The sequence below is a fragment of the Peromyscus eremicus genome, chromosome 2 (genome assembly GCF_949786415.1).
Source record: "Peromyscus eremicus chromosome 2, PerEre_H2_v1, whole genome shotgun sequence".
NCBI lineage: Eukaryota > Metazoa > Chordata > Mammalia > Rodentia > Cricetidae > Peromyscus > Peromyscus eremicus.
Genome location: NC_081417.1, coordinates 54,301,676 through 54,325,529, shown reverse-complemented (window position 1 = coordinate 54,325,529; position 23,854 = coordinate 54,301,676). Strand labels below are relative to the sequence as shown.

Genomic DNA, 23,854 nt, shown 5'->3' with positions numbered 1-23,854 from the left:
TGGCTCTAAATGTGGTCAGGATCTGGGTTGACGTCTGAGTACTGTGTTATCATCTAATGACATGCGATGCTCATGGCCTGTGCCGTGGCATGAATTCATGTTGATGTCCGTAGGTCATGCTGCGCAGGGGACCATACTGATGTGAGTGGCCTGCAATGCCACCTGAGACCATAGTGGTGCCCGGGTCTGGGCTGGCATCAAGGGCCATGTCTGGGACCCAAGTTCTGCTACAGTAGGAATCTGAGTTGGTATCTGTGGCCTGTGTTACCATCGAAGGCCAAGTGGAGGTCCCTCGCCTGGGCTGCTGCCTGAAGCCATGCTGCCACCTGAGACGATGGTGATTTCCCAGTCCCTGTACCCACTGAGGGCCATGTCTGAGTCCATGGTCTTATTGCAGCCAGGTCTGTGTTGATGTCTGTGGCCCATGCTACAGCCTGATTCCACACTGATGCCTGTGGGCAATGCCACCTCTGCGGAGGGCCACACAGACATAAATAGCCTGCCCTGTCACCTAGGGCAATATCTGCATCTGTGGTGTTACTGTGGCCAGGTCTGTGTTGATATCTGTGGCCTGTACTACCACTGAAGGCCACTTGGATGATCATGGTCTGTGCTGCAGCCTGAAGCCACGTTGATGATAATGGGCTATGTTGCCGCTGGGGACCATACAGATCTGAGTGGCCTGTGCTGCCATCTAAGGCCATGGTGATGTCCCATTCAGTGCTGCCACAGAGGGCTATGTCTGGATTTGTGGTCTTACTGTGGCTGGGTGGATGTACGGGGATGCTGGGGCTGAAGCCTTGCTGATTGCCATGATCCCATCCGAGTCAGAGGGCCTGGACTGGGTCTCTGGCCCCACTGCAACCTGGAGCCCTGTTCACAGTTTGTGCTGACACCATAAACAATGTGGAAGGCTGTATCTACACTCCCTGGGACAGCAAAGAGCAATGAAGCTGCGTTGGTAGTGATACTGATGACTGCAGACACACAGTTAAGAAAGAGGGACACGAAGACTTCTGTGACAACCCTACCTCCACCCTATCCCCCACTCTCCACCCAAAATAGTAACAGCTGAAACAAGAAGCCATCAAAAAACTCTGATAGGATGCTGAAGTGTCGCTCTCCACAATAAATGGCTTCCAGCAGGGATTTGGAAGGGGAAGGACTCAGTTCTATTTAAGGGGCACGGCACTGAGAGTATGACCACGCTCCAGTGAGTATATTGAACACACAAAATGAACTTTCTTTTTCTTTGCTGGGGGGAAGTCAAAAGGGTAGAGGGGTGGACAGGGAAGGATTGTGAAGCAAATGTGATAGGGGTCTATGATATGAAAACCCCAAAGAAACAATAAAAATATTATGTTGGAAAATAAAAAAGAAGAAACAAGTATAATACCTAGGTGTGGTGGCACATACCTTTAATCCTAGCACTCAGGAGGCTGAGGACAGCCAGGGCTACAGAGCACCTGCTTAGCATGTACAAGGCCCTGGGTTTGCTATTCAATACCACCAAAGGTTAGGGGAATGGAGTAGAGGAACAAGCTATAAAATACTAAGTGAACAGATCATATTCTATTTCAACCCCTTTCCATATTATATTCCCTTCAGGAGGAAAGCAATTTTCTCAGAAAGACAGGACAGTTTCTAGCTTCCTGAGTCAACACTATACCTCAGGTTGTCTGCACAAAACACTATGCTTCTTTCCACGTGGCCTCAATACATGAAAAAGAGACTCAAAGCACGAACCCACACCACAATTCAATTTACAGTAGCAAACTTACTTCTGGCTTTCATCTAGCTACTATGCAAATTTTAAATAGGAAAGAGACACAGAGAAAGATAAAAGACAAGCAATTTACTATTTAGGAATTCAAACACTAAGCTGTTAAAATATAGACGCAATCAAGAGAACAGCACCTGTTTATTTTCATAGGTGGTATAAGTAGTTTCTTTAGGAAAACCTAAGGGAATTAATTCATATTAAAGTTTCAGTTTCAAAGCAAATTCTTCTACTAGTTTTCTCTGCACAGAAGCAAATTATGAAAATGTGTGTGTCTGCATGGAATGGACTTTAATGCTTGGAAGAAATCATGAAAAGACAAGCAAAAGAGAACCTACTTTACAATTCCTTGCACAGTGCTCTTGCTCACACTCAGTCCTTTCAGATAATCCACAATAAGAATTTGTAAGTCTTCTTTACTCTCTAATTCTTCTACATAAAGTTCTGTGAACCTGTAAGAAAATTATTAATCATTTGTAAGAAATTAGAATGTCCCACATCATTCTCTAAGACAGTGTTTCTCAACCTGTGTGTCATGACCCCTTTTGGGGTTAAATGACCTTTTCACAGGGGTAGCCTAAGGCCATCAGAAAACAGATATTTACATTACAACTCATAACAGTAGCAAAATTACAGTTATGAAGTAGCAACAAAAATAATTTTATGGTTGGGAGGTCACCACAACATGAGGAACTGTATTAAAGGATCACAATGTTAGGAAGGTTGAGAACCACTGCTCTAGGGTGTAGCCTGGTCCTTTGCAGTCAACCTCTAGGCTTCTACCAGGCCCCTCCCATGTCATATGCAACTTATCTACCCAGCCAGACCCACCCCCACAGCACAGGATTGGATCAGGAAGCACACCTTGCACACCAGCCTAGTCCCATGTCCACCTGACTTCACTCTTCTGAAGCCATTTGAGTGCTCTAGGCCCATTCTCTCTTCTGTCCATATCAGATACAGAACTAATGAAAAAGTTCACATGCCTAGATCTCATCACAAAAATACTAACAATATGAGAGATTAGGACAGTAAGTATCTTATCTTCAAAACCTACCAGTCTTGTAGAAATGAAGCCCAGGAGACAGAATTTAAAAGAACAATCATAAACTTGATCAAAGAATTCAAAGAGTTTGAAGAAGAAAGCAAGCGCTCCATGAAGTAATGGAGAAAGAATGTAAGGAAACAAAGTCCTAAGTGATGCCCACTAACACAGAAACATAAGGCTGACAGAAATGGTGAGCACAATACAGGACTTGAGAATGAAATTCAATCAGGAGACAGAAACACCAAAGAACTGAAGAACTAATAGTCACCTAAAAAACTCAAAGAAAAGTCTGACAAAGTACATCGAATCAAGCAGATGATCTATCACCAGGACTGGAAGATAAAGTAGACGACCTGGAACCAAATAAGCAAAAATATAAAACATTTTTAAGAATGCAGGAAAAGGAATACACAGGAAGTGAGGAACACCATGAAAAATAACCTGGGAATTATAAGCACAGATTAGGGAGACGAATCACAATCAATGACATAGCCCAGATTTTCAAGAAGACAATAGAAGAAATTGTACCTCAACTTAAGACACACCTATACAAATAGAAGAAGCACATAGAACACCAAACAGACAAGACTAGAAAAGAAAATCCCCACGGCATATCATTTTTAAAACTCTGAACAAACGTATCAAAGAAACAGCACTGAAAGCTACAAGAGAAAAGAAATGAAAGTCAAGTTATTTATAGAGAAAAACCCATCAACTGATTTTGAAATGATTTTTCAATGGAAACTTGAAAGACAGAAGAGCCAGGAGCAATGCATTCCAAGTCCTAAAAGACTATGACAGCCAGTCTAGAGTAATATACCAAGCACAACTACCTACTGTGATTGAAGGAGAAAGAAAAACATTATACGATATAAATAGCCTAAAAATCCTAATATCTGTCAGGCAGTGGTGACGCACGCCTTTAATCCCAACACCCAGGAGGCTGAGACATGTAGATCTCTGTGAGGTCAAGGCCAGCCTGGTCTACAGAGTGAGTTCTAATAGCCAGGGCTGTTAAGAGAGAAACCCCATCTCTAAAAACAAAAACCAAAAAAAACCCAAACCACCAAAATAAAACAAAATCCTTACAATATTCAAAAAACTAAACCCTAAGAAAATACACGAAGCAGTATTTTGGGCTGATGAGAGGAATGGGCATAGCAGACAGAGACTGTAAAAAGAAACATGAAGCTACTGTAAGTACTAAAAACAAAATACCACTGAGAACATTTAGTATCATACTAACAACCAATGAACTAGGTACACAGCCTAGAATCAACCCGCAGAAGCCACATAAATAATAAACAATAATAGAGAAGGATTCTCCAATGCGCTACAGGCCATAGAAAAGAGAAGTAACAAATAAGAAAACCAAGATTCCTCTAACAAGAGACCAATGAATTTCAACCACCGTTTGAAGTTTGGTTATGTCAATACTACCAGTAAAGAAAACAAAATCCATACCTGTTCCTAATTCCTGGTGGGAGATTTCTTTTGCCCACATCAGTAGCTGGATTCATGCATGCAAATAAACGAAAATCAGGGTGCCGAACTAGTGGCTCTGTTAAAGACAAAATTAGAAAATTTCAACAACTTTCAGCTAAAGAGAAAATTAGAAAATTTCAACAACTTTCAGCATTCAAAAATTCTGCCACAGGACCCAGGGTCAATGCAGAGACCAGTTGATGCTGGCTGTTCCAACCACCCATGTGATTTCTGAAGTAAGGTCACTTCTCAGGCAGACAGATAGCATGGGTAGGTACGTGCTCAAACACACACACACACACACACACACACACACACACACACACGCATGCACACTCATGCACACCCTCCCTCTCTCTCTAGTGTGTTTGTTTGTTTACTTCTAATTTTTTTTTTATTACCTAAGACCTATGTGTGTATTTATTTGGATAGTGTCTGCATATCTACAACTAAAATACCTTCACAAATTACATTCTTCTTCTTTGCATTCCCCAGAGCACCTAATAATAGCTCAATATACTTCCACAGGAACTTTTTTACCTAAATAATAAATCCCACTGGAGAACCAATGTACTATGTCTAGCCAAAAGAATCACACTTTTAACTGACCAATACTTGGTGCCAAGTCAAACCCCAAGGGGATTAAATGCTACCTGTGTCTCCTCGATCAAGCAAAACCAGAGAGCCAGAAGATCCTTCAAGTAAACCACTCAGACACTCCAGTGTTTCAGGAGCAGCCAGATTAATCTCATCCAGCAAGATCCACTCTCCTTTCTTTATAGCCTGAGCCAAAGTACCCTGGAAGATCACATATTTCAAATAAAGGCACAGTTAGCAAAGCAGTTACACAAGTAAGGTTAAGAACAGAGGCATGGGTATATTTTTCCCATGAATGAACCTATACTTTAAATGACAAATGCAGGCAGTTGGCAGTGTCAGGCCAAGTAAACTGTAAATGTCCAAAATGGTCAACTCTCTTTAAGCCTACAAAGTAGGATGATATAAACAAGAGTTATATGGACGAACAAGCGAACACACAACAAATTCAGATGATGGAAAACATCCAATTAGATACTAAAAGCACCCAAGCCAGGGGTGGTACCACATGCCTTTGATCCAAGATCTCTCTGAATTCCAGGCCAGCCAAGGCTACACAATGAGACCCTGTCAAAAATAGACAAAAAAAGCACCCCAAAAAATCATACCAAGACCCCTAAATTTCCAAATCAAGAATGTATACAGTTTATAATTCACAGCCTATCACAGAGTATATCAAAGACTATCAAAATGAGTATTTATTCAGCTCTATATCACTGATGCTTATTTTAATCAAGATGGTACTTACCCATAGCAAATAAGAGATGACCATGGTCTGGAACCAAAACTAGGCACTGATCAAACCACACCATTTTCTCAAATACAGACAGTCACACAGACAACTAAGCTGGAGCTTGTACTCTGTCCCATCATATGAAGGTGAAGTAACAGAGTACACTATCCTCAACTAAATATTCCCTGTGCTCATTAAAACCCTAAATAGTGGGAAGAACACTGTTTCACCTTACATTGTCTAGTAACAGCAGGAACAACAAAGACAGTACAAATGATAACGCTTCACAGACTTTATTCTCCTTCAGATCAACATCTATCAACCTAAATAATAAATAAAATTACCTCCACAAATGCAAACAAAAGAGCATTTTCCGTCATTTTCATTTGCTGCTGGGCATGGTTGAGTCTGAGGCCAAATGCTTCCCATTTCTCCTTCAGAAGTAGCCCTAGGAAAGAATACAGACAAGATCTCCTTAAATTTTGAAGTGTTATGGTTTGAGTCTGAAATGTTTTTCAATGCATGCTCCTTATCTAAAAATCACTCTTTAAAACTGAGATTTATATTTGTTATTTTTAAGTGTTGTGTGTGTATGTCAGTGTGGGTGCCCACAGAGACCAGAAGTGTCAGAATCTCCTGGAGCTGGAGTTTCAGATGGCTGTGAGCCAGCAGACAGGGGTTCTGTGAATCGAGGTCACGTGCTTTTCCAGAGCCATAAGACTCTTCACCACTGAGCCAGCTCTTTTAGAAGGCCATGGAACCTTTAAACAGTGAGGGCTAGCTGGAAAGAAATAGGCCTCTTAACAACAACCCTTTAAAAACGAAACCCTGGCCCTGAGTTACAGCTGTTCTCTAGAGTTGGCAAGATGGCTCAGTGAAGAAAGGCTCTTGTCACCATGCCTGACAATCTGAGTTCCAACCTAGGAACCCACGTGGTAGGAAGAGAGAACTGACTTCCAGCTGCTCTCTGCTGTGAGGGTCACTCTGATGTGACCAACTATCACCTTATTCTCCTATTGCCACAGATGGGACTGTCCTTGCTGGCTGCCACACCTCCTCATCCCGATGGACTGGAATTAATCTTAAATCACAAGCTAAAATAATCTCCCCTCCCTTAAAGTTGTCACATAATTTGACTAAGTAATACAAAAGTAAATAAACATGCTGTATACAGATAAAGTATGACTTTCAAACACAAAATCATAAAACTTGTGAAACACAAGAGTGTTAAGCATCTTAGACAAAGTGTTAAGGGACAAAATCCAAATATTTAAAAATGCTAACCACGTGCCAGTCACCATTAGCTCACTGGTACATGTACTCCGTAATGCATTTCCCCTTAGAAGCAGTCGATGTTATTTCCATTTCATAGGCGAGGAAGCAAAGTGAAGACCACTAAGCTTCCCAAAGCTTGCTTACCACGGAAGGCAGCTCTTCTCAGATCAAATGTCATCCTGGTTACTAGGCAGTGCTGTACACCAGCACCATCCAGCTACCTTAATAGGACCGTGTCTACAAGCACGGCAGCAGGAACACTTCAAAACTAGTCACCTTGGCCTGAAGAACCACGAAGTTCCACTTCTCTCTTTTACACCTGCCAAATGAGCCCCAGTGTCACGCCTTTCACGTTCTTACCTGGCCGGCTCTCCCGTCCTTCCTTGGCAATAGCTGACTTTTGTACGTGTTGCATTAGTCTGAGGAGATCATGCCATCGTTTCTGCCTGTAGCACGTCTGAATGTGTCCCAAAAAGGTAAAATTTTGTTTTTTGGAAAATGTCTGGACAAAGAGTTCCTCAAATGCCTCTCGTAAGGGCAGCCAAATAAGCTTATGGTCTACTGGCTTGAACCTTTAAAAAAAAAGTAAAAGTGATTCACAAATTAATGAAGCAGAAACTAGGAAACACAATACAAACTAATCAAAATCAGAAATATGACTAACAACACCGAGAATTTCTTAAGTTTTCAGCTGTGATCTACTTTCAAGTGTTTGACAGATTTATAATGATTAAATATTTTAGATTAAAAGTACTATGAAAAGTTTGAAATTCCTAACTGGACAACAAAAGATATGTTATTTATTTAGTAAAATAAAAAATCACATTTAAATGAACATGTATGGAACTTGGTGACAAACCATGGTTCAAGAAGTTTTTATGGGTGGCAGATGCAAGCCCTGGTGGCCCAGGGACAAGTACTACTCTCAGCTTTGAGCAGAGAAACATGTTGCAGAGAATGGTGGATAAAAAAGGGAATATCAAACTTTTTTCACTAACACATTGCTAGGCATTCTTTTACTTCATTTATTCAGTAAGATGAATTGAGTATCTTTCATTTGCTAGGCTCTGAATCAGCACCACCCACAAGGTCTTGTCTTATGTAGCTCATAACTTAATCAGAATGCTAACACAGAAAACATTCCTATAAACCATCAGACAGTGGCTTAGGTACTATGGTTTATACTAACACTAACTACGACAAAGGAGTAAACAAGAAGGGTACCGGCAATGTATACAGCAATGATAAATGCTCTCCCAAAGAGGGGACATTTGAAAGAGGCTTAAATCAAAGAAGGAAGAAAACTAAGCAGGAATCTGTGAGAGACAGAAGATGCCGCTCCAGAATAGTGTATAATTAATACATGGCTGAACCTAGTACCCAAAAACAGTTAAGTCAACACAGGTTTCAACTGATTGAAAAAGGAAAAGGAAACTGGCTGGATTTCACTCAGCTCCACCAACAAGGAGAGTGAACCCGTTTTGGAGAGGTGCCAGAGTTTGTTATGAATACCTTGCTGGCCAAAATACACCTTCTGATGTGTTCTAAATGTTCTGAGACGACAACAGAGAGTTTGAGGAAGACAGTGACAGGAACTGCTATGACTTAAGGCAGCAGTTCTCGACCTGTGGGTTGAGACTGTGGGGGTCACATATCAGATATTTACATTACGATTCAGAACAGTAACAAAATGACAGTTATGAAGTAGCAATGAAATAATCTTATGGTTGGGGTCAGCATGACATAAGGAACTGTATTAAAGGGTCGCAGCATCAGGAAGGTAGAGGTCCACTGCCTGAAAGGGATGACTGTAACTGAAATGGAAAAACTGCAGTGAAGAGAAGCAAAGCAACAAGACCACAGCACGGGACCAGGTCAAAGACATAAACAACACACATGTCATCTACAGAAAACTCCTGTCTTACAAACACTGTGGACTGGACCAGACCCAACTAAGGCAGTACTGTACTAACCAAGAGCACAGACCATCAAGACAAGGCTGGCTTTACACTCTGGATTAGCTACTACCTTGAATAAGTGACATCACCCTAGCCCTCACAGTTCTCTCAAGTGCACAGGGAAGAGTCTGTGCCCCAGAACTGTTAAGAACGCAGACAGCTGGGCAATAGACGCGCACGCCTTTAATCCCAGCACTCAGGGAGGCAGAAGCAGGAGGATCTCTGTGAGTTCAAACCCAGCCTGGTCTACAAAGCGAGTTCCAGGACATCCAGGGCTACACAGAGAAACCTTGTCTTAAAAAACCAAAAAAGAATAAATAGGTATGTATGATACACACTGGGTCAACACTTGGGAATTCATCTTAAAATAGCTACAACAAAGGAATAGGACTCTCCACACGGATACATGAAAGAACAGAAAATATAAAACAGAAAACAGTCTGTGCTAAGATATGAAAATAAATGATGCAGGGTTGGCCTAAGTGAGTTCACACATTCATTCGTCTCTTTTCAATGTTATTTAAGAATGGCCTGTGCATGGCAAGGAAGTTTAAGGGTTGGTCATTTTATTTATCTTTAATTTTCTTCCATCTTTTTTCTTCTCTTCAGTCTCAATTTCTCCCAAAGAGAAACTTCCCTGCTTTACCCACTGGGTTCTTCCTCCAATGTCTCTCAAGCCTCTTCCCAAGTCTTAGTGATATGATCATGTACTCTATATTTTACTACTTTATGCCAGAAACTTTCCTCCTGGGAGACGACTTCTGTTCCAGCTACACTTCCTACCCTTCTTCCACGCAGTTTTTAAGCTCTCTCATCCCCACCCTCGTGGAATTTGATTTTCTCTTCTCACAAGTAATAAAAAGATGTGTATGTATGTGTGTGTGTGTGTGTGTGTGTGTGTGTGTATGTGTATGTGTGTGTTGCCTACCAGAAGCCCAATTTAAATAAGACAAAAATTAAATGAGAGGGTGGAGGATATATACAGCTCTACAGAGTGGAGTGCTTGTCTAACGCCAAGAAAACCCAGAGTTTCATTTTTAACACTGGGGGTCAACGACATTTTCATTTAAAATTAATTAAAAAACAAAGGTCTAGATAGGGTATGGTGGCACAGTCCTATAATCTCAGTATTTGGAAAGTAGAAGAAGGAGAATACCGAGTTTAAGGCCAGCCCAGGGCCAACCTGGGCTACATAGTGAAACCTTCTCCAAACAACAACCAAGAACCAACCAAACAAAAGAATCAGAGCAACTAAGAGCTGGGAAACAAACTGCACTCCAAGAGTAAAGAAAAGAATATTTGCCGGGCGGTGGTGGCGCACGCCTTTAATCCCAGCACTCGGGAGGCAGAGGCAGGCGGATCTCTGTGAGTTCGAGGCCAGCCTGGTCTCCAAAGCGAGTTCCAGGAAAGGCGCAAAGCTACACAGAGAAACCCTGTCTTGAAAAACCAAAAAAAAAAAAAAAAAAAAAAAAAAAAAAAAAAAAGAATATTTAAGATAAAAAAAAAAAAAGACAGAAAAAAAAATCTCAGATTTGGCAAGGAAGGTATGGGAAGTTAGACAGTGTGGTTATGAGAGGAGTTAGAAGGTTATTATGTTCAAAACACACTGTATAAAATTCTCACAGAATTAAAAAGATTGTTTAAAAGGGGGAAAAAACCCCAAAGAGCACTGGGGTAATAAATACAAAGACTGACCATCAGAAGGTAATCTCAGTATAAATAACCTGAAATGCTTTAAAGCTCTTCATTTTAAATTACCTTTACATGTAATAAATTTCTTTTACAAAGACAGATTTGTAAACCACTCAGGCCTATAGAAACCTTACATATTTAATACAGTATTTGTTATATTTAAATGTATTCAGCGTGGCTATAAAACATGAAACTAATTATACATCCTAGGAATAGGATATCATCATCTTTTTTGTGTTAAAGATTTATTTATTTATTATGTGTACAGTGTTCTGCCTGCATGTATGCCTGCACGCTAGAAGAGGGCACCAGATCTCATTGTAGATGGTTGTGAGCCACCATGTGGTTGTTGGAAATTGAACTCAGGACCTCTGGAAGAACAGCCAGTGCCCTTAACCTCTGAGCTATCTCTCCAGCCTAAGATATTACCATATCTCGTTGACTACTACTGAATTTTGTTTCTCATTTCTGTATTTGTTTTCAAAATTACTTTTGGCCTTCAATGATTCTTAAATAAGGTAGTCACATAAATTAAAAGACCTAATTACAGAAAATAAGGCATGTTTCCACCTACACAAAAATGTAACATTTTCCTTTGGTAAGAGAGTAGTGCGTTAAACACGGGGAAAAAAGATATCTTCTATTTACCAAGTCAGAACCAGACAAAACTAGTTTAAGATGCACTGGTTCAAATTCTTCACTGCCATCAGGGTATAGTCAGACTTCTATATACTCGATATATTGGTGTACTTACCTTTTATATGCAAGGCACTAGAGGGTTAAACCCTCAGAACAATAGGAAAAAGATAGAACAAAACCATCCTCCTTACAATGGCTGGCATAATACTACCAATTCTTAGAAGAGAAGGACTCAGGCCACATTCAATGACGCAAGACTAATGTCATTTGTGTTACGAATACTCATAAACTGCAAATTGTTGAAGACACATTTAAACAAAAACATATCTAGACATATTTAGATAAAAGTAGATAGTATTATAGACATGCCTGGTTAAAAAGCAGACCTGCAAAAACATTTATGTAGACCAGGGATTAAGACTCTAAAACTGCCTCCTTGGATCAACACAAGCATTGGGTGACATAAACCTTCTGCTTTTTTTAAACTTTCTCCATTAAGAGCATTAACTTTGAGTCAAGCCTGGTAGCACAGGCCTTTAATCTTAGCAGGGGCTGGTGGCTCTATGAGTTCAAAGCCGGTCTGGTCTACATAGTGAGTTCAAGGCTAGCCAAGACTACAGAGAGACCCTGCCCCCCAAAACAAAAGAACAATAAATAACTTAAGTATTTACTTAATAATTGAAACATTCCATTGAACACAAGGACTTCAAGTGTCATTTAATTTAAGAGGGGCTAATGAGATGGCTCAGTGGGTAAAGGTACTTGCTTCCTAACTTGACGATTTCAGCATTCAGAGGGTGGGAGAGAAAATGAACTCAGGTAAATTGTCTTCCTGCTGTGGCAGATATGCACCTCCAAGCACACACAAATAAAATTAATCTAATACTATGCAATGCAACTTGTTTTCTGCCTTCCACATGTGTACGATGGCACACATGCGCCCTCAAGCTCATACACTGACAAATTAGTCCAATGCTGTGTTGCACACCAGGCATGGCGGCGCATGTCTTTTGTACCTTTAGTCTAGAGAGGCAGAGGCAGGCCGATGAGTTAGAGGCCATCTTGGTCTATATGGTTAGTTCCAGGCCAGCCAGGACTATACATTGACACCCTGTCTTAAAAACCAACTATATTATGATAGGGGGAGGGGCCCAGGTCTTTGTATAACCTCCAAGCAGGACAGATTTGACTTTTGTAGGAAAACGGTATTCTCCAGCTCTAGCAGTAAACACAATGCAGTATTTCATAGTTTTTGAACCACACTGACCCTCCAAGCAAGTCTGCGGTGTCGCTTTGTTGATTCATATTGACAACTCTCAAATGGTGACCTTTAAGAAACAAAGGAAAAGAATTACTTCAGACATTTAAAGGAGCCAGATCATGATAGTGCATGCCTTCAATCTCAGGCAGACCGCTGTGAGTTCCAGGCCAGCCTGGTCTACAAAGTGAGCTCCACACCAGTCATGGCTACATAGGGACAAGTTCTTTCAAAAAACAGGAAAAAAAAAAAAAGCTTAATGAAAAAATCACAATGCATTCCTTAAGAAGGCAGAGCAAGTTTTCACAAACGCATTTTCTTTGACCATCTCAATTAATTTCAGAAGTCTTAGAATTCATAAAAACTGTAACCAACAAAAAGATCCTCCAGCTGGGTGATGGTGGCACACATCTTTAATCCCAGAACTCTGGAGGCAGAGGCAGGTGACTCTGTTGAATTTGAGGCCAGCCTGGTCAACATAGTGAGTTCCAGGACAGTCACATAGTGAGACCCTCTCTTGAAAACACAAAAAACAAAAAGCAAACAAACAAACAAAAAGATCCTTCAATAAACTGATGCCTATAAATTAGGACTAAATCAATATCCAGAGTGTAAAATGCTACTTGGCCATCTAATAAACTAAATTAAGCACAAACAGCACAAATATAAGCATGTCTTGCCACCTACCTGTAATGTTATCCAAGAAGGCAGAGGCAGAAGGATCACCAGGCTCATAAGCAGGAGGTCAATCTGGGCTCCACCACAAGAAAAGAAAAGCAGTATGTGTGGCATATATAATTCTGAGTATAATTTGATTTATTTTGAAACAATATATACATATATGCATGCCTGTGCTTGTGTGTATATAGACAATAAAATAATTAAGATAAAGCCAATCTGTTAATAGTGGTTATTTCCAAGAAAACCAATTGTTAAGTAGAGTAAGTCCACTTTAAACTTTAATATCCTTAGATTTATTATTTAAAAGAAAAAAACATAAAACCAGGCATGGTGACGCATGCATACAATCCAAGCACACAGGCAGCTAAGGCAAGAAGAGCTCAAGTCTGAGGCCAGTCCTACAAGTTAGGGTCTATGCCCCCCTCTTGGCCCCCCAAGCCTCTCAGGTACCTGTGGCACGAGCCAAGTGCTGGACAGCAGACGTTTTACCAGTTCCGGTCTCTCCCACTAACAATACAGGCTCCCCTTGACTGACACACACTGCAAGCTGCTCAAGGAGAACAGAGGATGGGCGAGTAGCAGCAAAAGTGTACTTCTTCCTAGGAAAAGGAAAGGCTGATTGACAAGCTAGCCGGGCCAGGCATGACGACGCAGCAGAATGATAACAAGCTTCAGGGCAGCCAGGCAATCTAAAAATATCCTACTTTACACGTAATAACCAGGAATGTAGCTCGGTATACAGTGCTTGCCTAGCTTGTGCAAGTCCCAGCAGTGAAATAAAGGAAATAAAAGGGAAAAACAAACATGTGAGCTTCAAGCTTTTCTTAGTGTTGGATATAAAAACCAACCCAATAGAAAGTGAGAAAATATCCCAGAGTAATTGTCTTCATATAGTACCACATTCTTAGAACATACAAACTACAAATCTACTCTGCTCTGCAAACACTAAACATTCATTCAGCTGGTACAGGTCACATATAATGAGGTAACAGCTGTGGTTAAGATGCTAGGTTCTGGACACCCAAACCTAAGACATAACCTGCATTGCACATTCTTTTTTTTTTTTTTTTTTTTGGTTTTTTTGAAACAGGGTTTCTCTGTGTAGCTTTGCGCCTTTCCTGGAACTCACTTGGTAGTCCAGGCGGGCCTCGAACTCACAGAGATCCGCCTGGCTCTGCCTCCCGAGTGCTGGGATTAAAGGCGTGCGCCGCCGCTGCCGCCGCCACCACCACCACCCGGCTTGCATTGCACATTCTTGAACAAGTCACTGTCTACATTAGCCTCAATTCCTCACCTACACAGGAGCTGGAGAATGGCTTAGGGGTAAAGCTATTTACTGTCCATGATGAAAGCCTAACAACCAGAGTTTGATCCCTTGAAACCAAAGTGGTGGAAGGAAAAGAAATGACTCCCCAAAGTGGTCCTGTGATCTTTACATTGCATGCCATAGCACACAAAACTACATACACACATCATACAGATATACAACAAAATAAATGTATCTTGGAAATATTCAAATAATAATACATAATTATAACATGTTAAAACTGTCTTCCCCCAAAGTTGAGTCTAAACAGAATCTGTGAATATGACTTGAGATAGAACAAGGGAGATTTAGTTAAACTAAGGTCATATTACATTGTGGTGGGCCTTTACTTCAATGGCTAGTGTGATTTACTACAACTCAAATAGCATAATGTCAAAAACACATTTCTAATACACATTATTTAGAATTTTATATGATACTAGCCATCAAGGAATTTACACACCAGTACAGCCTGATGTCCACTTGAGCTTTATTTCACTAAATAAACTGTAGTAAATCAGATCAAGGACCCCTAATAGTTCCAAGCTGCTAGCAGCTATTAAGATCCAGTTCCCAGAACCTATTTTGGGAAATGATTATTCCTCAACATGCATCTAACTGGAGGAATGTGGCCCAGTCATGCTTTGTTCAGACACAATATGCAGGCTTGTAAACTCTACTTACTTCTGTATGTGAACAGCTTCACTCTGTTTCCGCAAAAGCCGCACTCGACCTACTTGAACATCTAACTCATTAATGACAATTTCCGGTTTATAAAGTTTACAGAAAAATTCAGCCTGTGGGAGAGAAAGATTTCAACTAAGTTAAAAACCTGCCTGCTTTCAAAACATTTCCTTAGCCAAAGTACCTTAAATGTACCCTTCTCATCAGCCCTCCACCATGAAAGCAGTGTCTACTTCCAAGAAACCCAAGTTAGCATTATATCAAGGGTTTCTTTTACATTCCAAGTTTTTTAAATGCTTATTTAAACCCTGACCACACATCTAAGAAGTGGTACCAAAGACAGTTAGTGTTAATTGCCAACCTGACTGAATTTAGCATTACCCAGAAGACAAAGTCTCTGGCCAGGCCTGTGAAGAGAAGGATTGTCCTGATTATGTTAATTGAAGTGAGAAGATCCATCTTGACTCTGGGCAGGACTATTCCCTGGGTAGGTGCCTGGACTGCATAAATGAAGGCAAGCTGAACATCAACCTTACAGCACTCCTTGCTGGTTCTTGACTGTAGACGCACTCTGACCAGCTCTCCCAAGCTCCTGTCTCTGTCATTTTCCTGCCTTGAAGGGGCTCTCACTGGGCACTGTGACCAAAATAAACCCTTCCTCTCTGAAGTTGCTTTGTCAGGGGACTATATCATAGCAACGGGAAAGAACTATAACGGAACCTTTCACTCACTCAAATAAGCCTTAGGCCTGTGCCTAGATAAAGTGAACACACTGACATTTACCAAGAGCCATAGAAAAAACCCACTCCTAACAAAACACACATTGCTTTTCACTATGCTCTTGTCAGCTTTACATTTCTAACGTACAGTAAGAATCCAAGGTCTGTCTGAGAGAAAGAAAAGCTGCAGCAGAGGCTCCTGAAAGTCTACAGAATAGCCATTCATCTTACCTTATCACTTAAAGAACCCAGAGTAAAGCTCAGGTTTGTGCCAATAAATTAGGCACAATGCTTAAGAGAGCCCCTGCCTGCACCAATCAGTAAAGGAAACACTGATCCTTCTAACCCAATCATGGTGGTTTCATGCCGCTTGGTATGATGAACACACTTATCAGGTAAGTTCTTTTCAGGAGGGTAATCCACGTTCTGAGGCTAAACCACCCCTACTACTGCAAAAGCTCAACAAATTTCTTTACTATTATAATCACTGACATGAGGTTTCAAGTAAGAACACCTTGATTAACTCAGACATTTCTGCAGGCTTCAACTATACCAATACCACTGCTCAAAGGCTTATCCCTTATGAAAACTACATAGATCTCCCCTCTGTACACCAAATCCAGGACCTCATGAATGTTCAACACACATACTACCACTGGGTTACAATCTCAGCCACTCAAAAACACATATCTTGATCTAAAAAATAAAATCAATCTTGTGTTAAACTATTTTCTTTTCATTATTAAGGAAAAACAAAAGCCTGGGGATGGTGGCACACATCTTTATTCCCAGCACTGTGGAGGCAGAGGAAGGCAGATCTGTATGCTTCAGGCCAGAAAGAGCTACACAGTAAGGCACTGTCTAAAAACATAAATAAATACACAATACTCAAACAGTAAGAAAGAAAAATCTGTACAATGAGGCATAGACTAAGGTATTACTGAGACCATTCTTGGCCTGAAAACAAACTGATCACTGAGACACCAGAGAACAAGGCATCTGTGATATCGGTGACAGGAGTAAACTCACTCTAAGAATGTACGACACCAGAGAGTTACACTGCAAGTTTCCATCCTGACAGGTAGTAATGGACCATTAATGTCTAAAGAGGAATCAACACTGCAAAGGCCACCTTTGGCAGGGAATGGAGCTCACCCAGCCAGGGAGCCCAGCCTTCTTCCAGCATGCAGGGTAAAGGACAGCACATACCTTTTTCTTGGAAATGTTCAGTTTGCTTCCAATAATTTCTGCCATTTTCAGTTTCTTTGTCGGCTCAGAAAGCATGGCAGTGAAACAGTCCAGAGCCTATTAGAAGAACCAAGGGAGATGTCAACTGATTTAAGAGTAACACGTTGGGCTAGGGAGATGGCTCAGTGATCCTGCTCTAGCAGAGGACCAGAATTCAGGTCCCAGCACTAATGTTGGACACCTCACAACTGCCTGTAACTCCAGCACCAGAGGATCCAATGCCATTTTTCTGGCCTTTGTGGGCAACTGCAATCATATCCATGAACCTGCACAGACAGACAGACAGACACACACACACACACGGACACGGGGACCCCCCCCCCCCCCACACACTCTTAAAAAAATCTTTTTACAAAGCAATCCATTAATTAGAGTAAATGATAGAGTATCATAAGTTCTCGCTGCTTCCTGACTGTGGGTGCAGTCAGCAGCTCAAACCCTTGCCACCATGACTTCCACCATGATGGAAGAAACCAGTACAAATACTCTATTTTTAACAAACACTGCTTGTTTACTAATGAAATACTTGTAGAGAAATATCCATAGAGCTGGGCGGCAGTGGCACCAGCCTTTAATCCCAGCACTCAGGAGGCAGAGCCAGGTGGATCTCCGTGAGTTCGAGGCCAGCCTGGTCTACAAAGTGAGATCCAGGACAGGCATCAAAACTATACAGAGAAACCCTGTCTCGAAAATCAAAAAAAAGAAAGAGAAAAAGAAAAAAAGAAATATCTATAGAACCATATTTCACAATTGCCAAAACATAAAAGCATAAAGACCCATTAGCAGATTAATGAAAACATTAAATACCATGTATATAAACAACTGGAATATTATTCTGTCTAAAAAAGAATAAATGCTACAAAGATTAATCACGAAAATGTGCAGAGTGAATTAGCTGAATTCCAAAGGCAACATATTGCATGACTCTACTTATGTCAAGTCTAGGATCTGAAGTAGAAAGCCACAGAAGCTAGATTAGCCCTCTCCAGAGTGTTACAGAATAGGAAATAGAAGGAGAAACTAAAGAGAAGGATGGAATTTTACAGCAGGTTGTATATTGGTGATTTGGTTTTGCATTCTGTTTTATTAGAGGGAAGGGTGGTACACTTACTGCTCTTGCAGAGAACCCAGCACCCGCACAGTAGCTCACAGTTGACTCTAATTCCAATTCCAAGGGATCCAAAACCCTATTTTGACTTCCACAGTCACCAGGCATGCATGTAACACACACACACACACACACACACACACACACACACACACACAGAGGAAAATATCCATACTCATGAAATAAAAATAAAAATTATTTAACTTCAAACAAACAAAACGACAAAACAGAGAAACCAGACAGGCTCTCACAATGTGGCAAAAAATTATGCCAAAATCCTGGGAACAAGTGATATTCTTGCCTGAACCTCACAAACTGAGACTATATGCATATGCTACTATGCCTAACTTTAAAAAGGGAGGGGGGATTTAAACACACACACACACACACACACACACACACACACACACACACACCTGTAATCTCATCCTTGGGGAGACTGAGGCAGGAGAGTGGCAAGTTGAAGACCAGCCCAGGCTACACAACAACAACAACAAAAAAAACACATACAAAAATAGAAGGTAATTGGGGCTGGAGAGATGGCTCAGAGGTTAAGAGCACTGGCTACTTTTCCAGAGGACCAGGTTCAATTACCCACAACCACATGGTGGCTTACAACCATGTACAAGATCTGGTGCCCTCTTCTGGCATTCAGGCATACATGCAGGCAAACACTGTATACATAATAAATAAATAAATCTTTAACAGAAAAAACAGAAAGTAAGCTTGAGACATGGTTCAGCTGCGAGAGCGATTTCTAGGCATATAAGAAGCACCACTTTCCATTTCCAGCAACATAAAACTAAGTGTAGTGGTGCATGCCTATAAACCTAGCACTCAGGAGGTAGAGGCACTAAAGAGCCAGGTCATCCTGTGCTACACAATCAATTTCAGGACAGTATGGGATACAATGATTAAAAAGAAACAAACAAACAAGAAAACAGCTGTATGTTCAGTTCATTTACCCATTTAGAACCAGTGAGATGAGCTCATATGGTATAAACCTAAATTTGATCTCTAGAATGAAAGTTGTTCTCTGACTTCCACATAAATGCTATGTCACACCTACCCACCCCTCACAAAAACTAAAATAAAATAAAAAATAAAGGAAAAAAGATAGGGTTTTGCTGTCCTGCTGTCCATCTCAATTTTAACCAGAAAGGGACAAAAATGAATTTACATATAAGAAATGAGAAGTTTTAGAGAATAAGAAAAGAATTTTTATTGGAAAATGATGGATAAAAGTAAAAATGTCACTGCCAGGTGGTGGTAATGCATGCCTTTAATCTCAGCACTCAGGAGGCAGAGGCAGAAGGATCTGAGTTCAAAGCCAGCCTGGTCTACAGAGCAAGTTCCAGGACAGCCAGGACTACACAGAGAAATTCTGTCTCCAATCCCCTTCCCCGCCACACCCCCCCCCAAAAAAAAACAAAAGAAAAAGGAGGCTACACAGCATTTCAAGGTTCAGAAAGTATGCAGTACAAACTCCAAAGGAGGCTGCTTTCTACTCAAAGTAACTTTAGCACATACATAACAGAATGCAAACCAAACTGAGTTGTAGTCCTCTTTTCAACCTCAAAAAAGAAACCACAACACCTTATAGTCAAAGGTAGTCAGTGTTTTAGGAGTCCGTTATTTTCAGGAAGCCTACTTTGTTCCTAGGGAATTAACAAAGCCCTACTCCTAAAGGGCCTCACAGTCACACACACACACACACACACACCCCAATTTTCACTTTTTACATCACATTTTATAGTTCCCACATACTTCTCTAACCCCAAGATAGACTTGAAAAGATGGTACAGATACAAAGACCACAGCTCTAGAGGCACTGTGCTGTACCACACCAACCCATTTAGTCAAGCTTTCCCCTCACTGTAGTTTGACTGTAAAACCTTACCTCTTCTAGAGTAACACCCTGTTTAAAGGTAAGTCATTCGTTAAATCTGATTAGCTGGAAGCAGCTCGAACTACGTGGCTAAGGGAAGTAAACTGTAACTAGAGAAGCTGGCAGCCACAGAGAAGACAACCAACATCATCTTACCTCCTGAAAAACATGTAACGAAGCTGATGAAGATGTACTGTCAAAACCATAGGCAACTCTATTACACCAATTCAGGAGATCCCTTAAAAGCAAGCAAACAAAAAAATATAGGCTAAAAACATAACAGGTTATTTAGCTCTCTTAAGTCTCAGGTTACCTGATGACTAAAATGTCTCTATTATTCTAACCAACGTGAAGGAGAAAGTAATAGAGGTTAAGTCCTTAACCATACCCATTTCTCCCATACTCATAACAAGAAAGGAAATAGACTAAATACTACCAAATTCAGGGGACCTACTCACTTCTAATCCCCACTGAGAATGGAGAACTGAGACACAGAACTCATTATATGGAGTAAATCCAGAAGGCTTACTTCAGACCTTAAGAAAGGCCAGATGTGGTGAAACACACCTTTCTCTCACTCAAGAGGCAGAGGCAGGTGGATCTCTGTGAGTTCAAGCCAGCATGGTCTACAAAGTGAGTTCCAGGACAGCCAGTGCTACAGAGAGACTGTCTCAAGTGCCCCCCACCCAAGACCTATTAAGAAAAGGCTTCTATTGAGAGAATGATTAAGGCAACCATTTAAGTTAATTTTTAAACCTGTGTTTCTGAGCTACGTGAACTCTGTATCCCAGTTTGGCTATACAGCCTGGCCTGGAAGATCTTCCTGCCTCAGGCGCTTAGGATGCTAGAATTACATGCATGTGCCCTACCCAGTTCAAAGGGGATCTGATCTCATGATACAACCCATAGTTTCAATCTGTAAACCTGACTTGTCAGGATCATCCTACTTCTAATTGGAAGAAGTTTCCAGCAAAGCCGTTTTTAACTTATCAACTGAAAGCAACATGTAGTCCGGTACCTTAAAGATAATTCTCTTCCCTCATGGACCATTCTTCTGTTTTCTCTTGAAACTTCCTGTGGTGCCTGTTCATAGCCAACAGAACTATCACTTGGACAGCAATGTTTTTCTCCAGTAAGCTCAATGTAAATGTCTAGTAAGTAATCAGTTTCGGCCAAAAGGCTTGGATATCTGCTCTGAAGAACCTGATTCCGGGGGACAAAAAGAAAGAAACTTTAACAGCCAGGAGAGACTCTTAAAAGGACCTATCACACTGGACATGCAATTCAGCAGCAGAATGTTGCCCTGGTCTGGGTAGGACCTGGGCCCCAGCCCGAGCACGGGGATGGGGATGGGGAGCACACAACAACTGCTGACATTAGTCAACCAGAAAATAGGTTTCTCCATAAAATCTGTAAATTTCACCAAGCACAATAATCTGTACCCTCACCTGTCCTTGCCTCCATCCATTCACCATACTTAAATTCCATGACTTCCCCCAACGACTTTTACTAAATTATGACAATCTAAACTAGACAGTCTAGCCATCTAAACTAGTTTAGAGAACAAAAGCCAGATACCCAAATAACCAAACCATAGGTACCCAAGTACCTAAATTAAAGAATTCCTCAGGTACCACTTGGTGTAATCCTGAATATAATTCTATAAGCTTCATTATGTAATCTTATATAAGAAATAAAAATATGTAAAAGTTATATAAGAAAGAAAATTAAAGCAGATCACAAATGAAGTGATAGAAAAGCAGTTCAGTTTTAAAAGGTAGAAAGTAGAAGTTGAAAGCATATTGTCTAGTCCTCGTCAGTTCAATAGCTACTTAACACTGCAGTAGAGCGAGAGCTTCACATTTGTACATCGGGTTCCAAGACTTTATAAAACGTTGAAGTGTTTATTCACATCTGTTTGACAGAATTAAAACAAAAAAGGAACCCTGAGTTCACCTGTCTTGTCTGAAAATAATGTGGTCAGGGATGCTTGGGAGTAGAAAATGAGCCTGTCAGTAATAAGTGCCTGAGCAGGCATTGCCAGAGAATACAGGCCAGATTCAAGATAAAACTGGGACATAAAGTTTGAGAAAACAGCAGTCATGGTGGCGCATGCCTTGAATCCTAGCACTTGGGAGGCAGAGGCAAGCGGATCTCTGTGTGTTTAATAGCCAGGATGGGCTAGAGAGATGACTCAGTGGTTAAAAGCACTGGCTGCTCATCCAGAGGTCCTGAGTTCAATTCTCAGCAACCACATGGTGGCTCACAGCCATCTAATATGGGATCTGGTGCCCTCTTCTGTTACGAAGGCACACGTGCAAGCAGAGCACTCATATGCATAAAATACACAAATAAATAAATCTTAAAAAAAAAAAAAAAAAAAAAAAAAAACAGCCAGAACTACACAGAGGAAACTCCCACCCCCAACCCCAAAAAGAGTCTGAGAATATGTTATGCTTGTGCTGAGATTAACATTCTGTAATAGCTATTTTAAAAATGCACTATCTTTCTTTAGTTCCAGGGTATTAAATACCTTTTCCTGAACTCAAAAAAAAAAAAAAAAAAAAAAGAAACAAAAACTTGAATTCTAGATTTGAGATATTTCAATTAGGGATGCTCCTGTGTACCACTCCCTCTATTTCCACCTAAGAGGAGCTTCTGAAATTTTTCATAACAAAAAATAAAAATGAAAAGCACTCTTATTCTCCAAAACTGCACACCTCATTCAGGTCTTTCTTGTCCAGATTATCCAGGTGAATTTTGGTCCAGTATTTGTCTAGCATAGTAGCATGACTATTCAGTGGTCGATACCAACTTCCTCCACAGCTCAAGAGTCTGCATTTTAAAGGAGAAAATACAAACAGCGACACATAAAACGTTCCCAGTTAGAGCCAACCTACTTCATTTGTGTGTGGTGCACACCTCCATGACCTATGAAGGATGACTAAAACCAGACAGTACAAAACCTAAACATTTTTGACTAGGCAAAGCAAGAGATGACAAACAAAAATAAAGCCAGGTATGGTGTCAATACATATTATCCTCATACCTGAGAGAGACTGAAGCCTATTAACTGAGTTTGAGGCCAGCCTGCATTATGCAGCAAGTCTCTACAACAAAACTCTAAAATAATCTATTAGAACAATATTATAAAAGTTATGGATTTTTATTTCCATAATTTTCCATTTAGTATTTTTAAATCCTACCAACATATGATTTCACTATAGTAAGTGAAATCATAGATAAATGGGGTAACTACTATACAATTCCTGACTCATAAATAAAAGCTGCCATTTTAATGCTAGATACTAATAGGTTAAGTATGGCAGATAAAAAATTAGAGTCTGCCATTTGACCCATGAGTCTTTAAAAAAAAAAGGAATGATAGAATTTTTACCAAATTACTTTTAAATCACTGCAAATAATGCCACAGGGTGTTGAGATCTCAATGATAAGACTCTTCTACAAAGCATAAATGACTTCAACAAAACATACTTGAAGGTATTAGCATGTTTAACAGTAAGTTGACTGCTTGTTACCAAAAGCTACACTTGGAAATTATTACAGATTTCCAGGATGAGGGGGGGATATATATTAAATGTTTATTCTAGACAAACTACATGCTTACACATTAACCACACTGCCCCAAAAACATGTCATTATTTTCGTCTAATGTATAAGGAAAAGCCTGGTAATGTCTCTTGCTCAATCAACTATGACTACCAATGACAGAGCTGAAAACTGAGTTCAAGTGT

At 40.5% G+C, this 23,854-nt stretch overlaps 1 protein-coding gene across 1 annotated transcript in view; it reads right to left on the bottom strand.

Annotated features, from left to right (window-relative positions):
* The window catches only part of Mdn1 (midasin AAA ATPase 1), a 147,124-nt gene that overhangs the window by 102,582 nt on the left and 20,688 nt on the right, over positions 1-23,854 (bottom strand). The window contains exons 9-20 of the mRNA XM_059254075.1: positions 22,820-22,934; positions 21,118-21,302; positions 20,256-20,337; positions 17,065-17,160; positions 15,137-15,249; positions 13,597-13,745; positions 12,475-12,535; positions 7,279-7,490; positions 5,988-6,091; positions 4,967-5,111; positions 4,293-4,389; positions 2,119-2,232 (exon numbers count right to left, since the gene is read on the bottom strand). Coding sequence (XP_059110058.1) covers positions 2,119-2,232; positions 4,293-4,389; positions 4,967-5,111; positions 5,988-6,091; positions 7,279-7,490; positions 12,475-12,535; positions 13,597-13,745; positions 15,137-15,249; positions 17,065-17,160; positions 20,256-20,337; positions 21,118-21,302; positions 22,820-22,934 — 1,473 coding nt within the window. The remainder of the gene's footprint in view (positions 1-2,118; positions 2,233-4,292; positions 4,390-4,966; positions 5,112-5,987; positions 6,092-7,278; positions 7,491-12,474; positions 12,536-13,596; positions 13,746-15,136; positions 15,250-17,064; positions 17,161-20,255; positions 20,338-21,117; positions 21,303-22,819; positions 22,935-23,854) is intronic.